This window comes from Vigna umbellata, chromosome 2, assembly GCF_029865625.1.
Source record: "Vigna umbellata cultivar VRB3 chromosome 2, Vumbellata_1.0, whole genome shotgun sequence".
In the NCBI taxonomy this organism is placed as follows: Eukaryota; Viridiplantae; Streptophyta; class Magnoliopsida; order Fabales; family Fabaceae; genus Vigna; species Vigna umbellata.
In genome coordinates this window covers 6134582-6141710 of record NC_142166.1, presented here as the reverse complement: position 1 = coordinate 6141710, position 7129 = coordinate 6134582, and the positions used below count along the sequence as shown (strand labels likewise).

Genomic DNA, 7129 nt, shown 5'->3' with positions numbered 1-7129 from the left:
TTAATTTTATTCCTGTACGTAAGTTATGGGTGAATCTTACCAAACTCTTAAATGTGGAAATATTTTGCTCATAAATTTTGGTCAAATACGAAAGTTATTGTTGAATCTTAAGAAAAAGGTTGATGTTAAATCTTAAGAAAACTGTTGAACAAAATCAAAGTAGACAAAAAGAAAGTAGGGGATTTGTGTTTAACTTCATAATTGTTTTTCTGTCTTCATAAATTCTAACTCACCAGACATTGAATCTCTGTGGTGCACTCCCAAATGACATCATTTTGTTAACTATAAAATCTAAAATAAAAATTTGCATAAATTAAATACAAAAATGTGATATTTTCAAAGACCAAAATCTGCTTTGCTCGTATTTAAACGTCAGATACTTTATTTGGAAATAAGATTTAATTGCCATTTATTTAAGTCTAATACATTGAAGCTGTCATGTTCAAGGTTCAAACAACACTTTGAGCCAAAGTCAACCAGACTAACATGTGTGATAGAACTTGTCTCTTCTGGCTGCAAAATTGCATTTGTTCATCCTCATGTAACAAGGGTGGCTGTCTAACCAAAGTTAATTCCCTGAGCCAACGGCAGTTCACTTCCATAGTTGATGGTACTGTCAAGGATATGCACAGAAGAAGATGAAGAAGAAGATATATTCACCATTAACAGAGCTTGTAACCAAGGAATGCAATATCATAAATTCCACTACAACTTACCATGTAGAACGACGCATGTATTGCTTCCATGAGTCACTTCCTGCTTCACGACCACCACCAGTTGCCTTTTCCCCACCAAAGGCACCACCAATCTCAGCTCCATTTGTAGGTATATTTGCATTCACTATACCACAATCACTACCTCGTGGCCTGCACCATATCAACATCCATGAACAAGTGAAATCAACTATCTTTAGAGTTGTTGTAGCCAGTACTAAATCCTTGTTAGAATTACAGCAGAGTAGTTTATAAGTACTCACCCGATCCATTTGAATATAGTTCCAGGTCTTTGTGTAAAGATTGAACTACTTAATCCTTGAGGTACAGAATTGTTCAAGGCAATTGCTTCTTCCAGAGTCTAAGTAGAAAATAGTGAAGTTCAATCGTAAAACTAAAGTCCAAAAGAAATAGTAAAATGAAAGAAGATATAGAATATACCCTACCTGAAATTTCATGACATAAAGAACTGGAGCAAACAATTCTTCTTTAACTACAGGAGCATCTGGAGAAATCTCAACAATTGTTGGTTGTACAAAATTTCCTTCTGACTCTAATACAGATCCACCTGTTAAGATCTTCCCTCCCTGATAATCAGAGATTCAGAGTATCAAGTACATTATCTCCACAGAGAATACAAGCATTCAATCTGTTTTATATAGCATATCCTACTTTGCATAATTACAGACAAGAAGTTTACATCACCTTAATATTTAACTCAACTAGAAAAGAGTAACATGAAACATGCCTGGGATTTTATGACTGAAATACCCTTCTGAAAGTTTTCCACGGAAGTACGAGTATGCAATGGCCCAACTAGAGTCCCCTTCTCCAAGGGGTTCCCTATCTTGACTTGTTTGTAGAGTCCAACAAGTTGGTCTAGTACATTTGTGTAAATACTCTCGTGCAAAAACTGCAGCACAAGAAGTTGAATTAGAAAATAGATATATCTTATAAAATCACACATGACTTGCATTGCAATTATGAATTTAATCTTTTAAATTGGTTCTAATACCAGTCTCCGGCAGGTTGTACACCGCTGACCAGCAGTACCCACAGCAGCAAACAAAATAGAACGAACAGCCAATTTAATGTCTGCATCATCCATGACTATTATTGCATTGTTTCCACTTAACTCAAGCAAGCACTTGCCAAATCTCTCATTCACTGTTTGCTGGACCATCAAGCCAACCTATATAACAGGGAAAACATCATTATGAACTCAACACCATAAGATCGTAATCTCCAACTCATTCTGAAGAAAGTTAAAAATTCAGAGTTTCTACATTAGTTATTTAATAGGGAGCAAGGGCAACATACATGATTACACAGTACATGAAACATGGAAGTAGTTGCACCAAAGGGGTAATGATTTAGCATGTTAGATATCAGACTTCATAGACAAACTACAATAAGACTAGAGTACTAAGGGCAACTAAACTGAGCATCATTTAGGTGACATGTACATCTTTGGACTCACAAACAGAAATTTATATATTCTATTCAATTACTTTAATTATGCTTGGCTGTTAAAAACATTATGCCCAACTACCAAGTACATCAAGTACCTTTGTACTTCCAGTAAATGAAACCAGGGGAATGCGTGTGTCTTTTGCTATTGCCTGACCAATGTCAGCACCTCCACAGAAAGATGTGAAAATTGCACCGGGTAAGTTGTTCTTCTCAAGAACTTCAGCTACTAGCTTTGTCACAGCAATAGTTATCAAAGGAGTTGTTGGAGCACCCTTCCTTTAATGTATGTGGTAATCAGAAAAACATAAATATTAAGATAACACAAAAAAAAAATTGAACACTGGACAATCTGACAAGTGAACACATATACATACAAAATCCATACAGATCTGCATAACTGGCAAAAACAAAGATATTTTGATAATCTTTTGTGATAGACTTTCTTTACTGACTTTGTTTGTGTATATTATATGAACATTTTTTTGGGGAAGGGGGCTGAATGGGTAGGCAAACCACAGATATAAGCAAGCAGCCATTACGAAGGTATATTAGAACTCAAGATGCCTGAACTCCTGATAAGGACTCTAGACCTGTGTCTCCAAAGTTTATCTAAGAACCCAAAAAAAAAAGTAGAATAGTACCGTAGGTCTCAGTTCCAAATAAATAAAGACCAAAAAATGTTCAAACCCAGGCATCATTTTTGGGCTATTTTTAACTGCCCAACTGTACACACAGAACTGCAAATGAATTTGCAATTTTACATGCATGTGAATGAGTTTTCTCAAGTTCACACAGGATCTCCCAAAAACAAGTTTGCAAACGTATTAACCTGTTTCTTGGATCCATGATCGTAAACACATGAATTTTACAAGTTGGCTTGTGAGTTTGATAACCATTGAGTATTGTGGGGACATAAGAGAATAGATGGAGTTCAGTGGGGCAGTAACAGGATCCGGAAAATTAGTTATGACTTGAGAGAGTTAGGCACTCCTAAATTGTCCAGAAGTTGTATTTCTTTCTGCAATTTCTAAAACTAATTATTATTCCAGGATTTGATATTGCACTGATTTTGGGTGGAACTTTCCCATATCTTATACAAGTATGGTCTCCGATTTTACCCCGGTATCTATCAATTATATAAATATGTAGCACTTGAACATTACCATTTCATGAAAACGATAAAAAGCACCACCATCAAGCCTTAACCTACTAGGAGGGAAAGGCTTCATGCATTGATGTCATTGAGAGTTTTTACACAACTTGAAAATGAAAATACTGGAAGTGGGAGAAGTTGAAGGGCATATTATATCTTAAAATCCCAGTCAGCAACAACATTGCCACCTAAGATATATTCCCTTAATACAAATTAATTAGGTTAGAGATAAGAGGTGGATTTTCGAAACAAAATGTTTAGTTACCCAAAAGCCTAAAAGTCAAGGAAAATGATCACCATATCCCTGTTTCTGGCCAATCATTCTAATTTTGTACCAATGAAATACGTACAGCTTAACCGTAATGCATCGAGAACCGAAGTATTGGATAAATAGAGTTGAGAATTTAACTGAAATACAGGGTTCTACGAATGTTCAAGTCTCAAAGCATATGGTGAAACACAACCAGGCAAATTGTCGGGAATTCTACATATACCATTATTCCGACAAATTATAAGAGTCAATTATGACAAGAAAATAGAAAAGAAAATTATAGTACAATTCATGAAATATTAATAAAACAATCATGATCTGACATAAAATAGCCAGTTCAGAAATCTCAAAATATATAGACAGATAGAAAGGTAGACTTACCACACAACACAGTTGCCACAGACCAACGCAATGCAAGCATTCCATCCTGAGGCACAACGGAAATTAACATGTTTTTATTACAATAAAAATATTAAAAAAATTCAGAGGATAGAAAGTGGGCACTCCATCCTGAGGCAGAAGACAAATGAAAATGTTTTCATTACAATTAAAAACTTTAAAATCAGGGAATAGAAAATGGATTGTATAATTAGATAGAAAAACTTCAAGAAAGCTGAAAGCTGACCGCTCATATATGTCAGCATCCATGTATTTGTTTAAAGTAAGGTCGGTAAGACTCGGGTAGCATGTTTTACACAAAGATTTAATGTTGCAATCCCTAATCTGAATATTTTTGAATTAGAGCTGGGGCGGCTAAAAATTAAGAAAAGGATAAAACATATCATTAAATGGAAATGCACAATATAAGGACAGATATACTGTAAAGTGATCCAAACTGGAGATGAATTGGATAATAACAAGGTTAATTAATTGGTGATATTGCCCTTTTATCAGAAAGATAGTTCAAACTCACAATCTAGTTTATTAGAAATAAAGATGCTCCTGAACACAACAGATTTACAATCAGATGAAGCTTTAAATACATGGCAAAAGGACAGTGAATGAATGCAGTAACGCGTTCAATCTGATTATATTTAACTTTGAACTGATATACAAGATCCAAAGGAATTTGTCGCCGTGTGCATTAAAACAGAATTTAAAACAGAATGAGAAAAAACATACCTAGAACCGCGCATGGAAAGTTGAAAGCGGTGATTACACCAACTATTCCCAGGGGGTTCCATACCTGTGGTGTAAAATCATGTGTCTCTGTTAATATCATCGCACCTACTAATTATTATAGTTATAAATGGGTATAAAAACTTGCAAATAATTATACTTCAAATACGCACCTCAAACATCATGTGATCTGGACCTGTTAAAAGAAAAGTAGAAGAAAACAATAAATCAAAATTGGGATTTCTTCTAGAGAAATCAGTATCAAAACAAAAGACTATCCTGAGCTACAACTTATTTTAAACAATGTAACCAGAAAGGATTATAAAGAAAAGATGATCAATTAATTTAGGTACAAAACAATCTTACGTTCTGATGGTATTATTGATCCATTCAATTGTCGGCTTAGCCCAACAGCGTAATCACACATATCAATAATTTCCTGTAATGGGTAGCAAGATCACAAAGTATATCATATAAAAATGGTACATGAAGAATCTTTCACATAGTAATTTTCTCATTGACATGGTGTAAGTGATTAATTTGGCTCTGTGCATAGTTAAAAAAGTCACTAAAATGCTTTGAGTGCCGCTAGCCTATATGCACACCAAATATTTATGGGAAACTCCCAACCGCAAAAGTAAAGCAACTTGGAAAAACCAACATCCTCAGAGGCCTCAATATAGGGAATAAGCCAAGAAGATGCCGTAATAATTATTATAAGCAATAAAAACTGAAAAAAAAAGAAATTGGAGTAGAAATTAGGATATATTCTAAGAAACTCCTCACTTAGGAAAAAAAAAATGTATATGTAGTTAGATGGGTGTAGCTGCTCGGGAAGACCACACGAAAAAAAAAATTAAAAATAAGTATCAAATGTTTCCCATTTCTGATAACATTTTCCAGACGAATAGCTAGATAATCAGCTACAGGGCATATCAATTCATCAGAACAACATAAATTAGAATGTCCCTGAATACATCAGACTGTTCTGGTCAGAAATAGCTGAACAGCATTACTTATCTTTCATTAGTTGACATTAAAGAAATTTGGAGTATCATACACAATCTAAACTCTGATTTCTACGTTGTAAAACCTGACAAAAACGCCACAAAATATTTCAGAACAGAGATAACTGTAATACCTGAACTTCCCCAATTCCTTCTGCAAGAATCTTTCCCATCTCAAGAGACACCAGCCTACCCAGAGGATCCAATTTGGCCCTCAAAGCTTCACCAATCTGTCTCACAATCTCACCCCTCTTTGGTGCCGGAATCTGCAACAACATTACAATAATATCCTCAATTCAATTTCAATATAAGGTAAATTCCGTACTTGCTGGAAACTCCACCATGTAACTGAAACAAAACTTAATACACCCCCCAAATACATAAGTAAACAACTTTGTTTAAATGAAAAAAAAAAATCACCGTCATCCATGTCTTTGCTGCTTCACTGCAAGCTTGCAAACCCTCCTCATAATCTTGCAAAGTAGCTTCAGTCACTTCAGCTATGGTCTATTTTCAAATCACCAACAAACACGCGACAGTGAAAAAAAAAAGACTGAAGAATAAAAGCAAACAAAAACTACCATCTAAATAATGAGAAAGTGAACCTGATTGTTAGAAGGGTTAACAGACGTGACAGAGGAACCAGAGGCTTTCCATTGGCCATTAACATAAGAGCCAATATTGGAGGAAGCCAACCCGATCTCCTTGAAAAAGTCGAAGCTCTTGCTTTCAGAACCCATTTTCTTGCAAAGAGAAGATGAAGAAAAAAGTGATTGAGAAAGTGGTGGAAGAGATAGTTTATTTATAGAGACTGTTACTCTTCCTCATACGGTGATGACAGGGACAGACACGGTACGTGGATTGTTATGGCCATTTTTTGTACAAAGCTCGCATTTTGAGAGATGACGTGGCATCAAAGCATATGTTAGGTTAAACGATAAGATCTAAGTTAATCATGTGATACGCCAAATCCCTGTGTTGTCGTTTCCCACCCTAGAGGAATATCAATGTAAGATTTAATACTTTAGCTTCATTAAATTCTCATTGTATTATTAGTATCAATAAAATAATATATGAAACATAATGTTTTAACTTAACAATGTTTATTTAAAATTAAAATAATGTTTAATTAAGATTTAAGTAATTTATAAATTTAGAGATTTTGAATTGAATTTTATTAAAAGTTATTCTTATATTATATGTTTAAAATACATTTTTATTTTTTTATTTTTGTTTAACTATTTTGTATGCCTTTTATCAATAATTAATTAATTTTTTACTTTTATCTTTAATTTATCAACTAGTTTTATCTTTTTTATTTTTTTAAGTTGTTTTTATAATATGTAATTACAAGTTTATGGACAATTTTAAAAAGTATTTAAAACTAAAAATT

The 7129-nt window shown here is 34.0% G+C and overlaps 1 protein-coding gene across 1 annotated transcript; it reads right to left on the bottom strand.

The window, feature by feature from the left end:
* Positions 1 to 362: 362 nt before the first annotated feature.
* LOC124819683 (aldehyde dehydrogenase family 7 member A1) lies at positions 363 to 6521 on the bottom strand. Its single transcript, XM_088105883.1, has 14 exons — positions 6342 to 6521; positions 6157 to 6243; positions 5871 to 6002; positions 5096 to 5168; positions 4903 to 4925; positions 4733 to 4796; positions 3992 to 4037; positions 2282 to 2462; positions 1729 to 1905; positions 1458 to 1626; positions 1160 to 1296; positions 977 to 1074; positions 717 to 866; positions 363 to 613 (listed from the first exon to the last, which is right to left on the bottom strand). Exons 1-14 carry the CDS (start codon positions 6474 to 6476, stop codon positions 559 to 561), a joined length of 1527 nt encoding a protein of 508 aa, XP_087962009.1. The 5' UTR covers positions 6477 to 6521; the 3' UTR covers positions 363 to 558.
* Between the last annotated feature and the right edge of the window lie 608 nt (positions 6522 to 7129).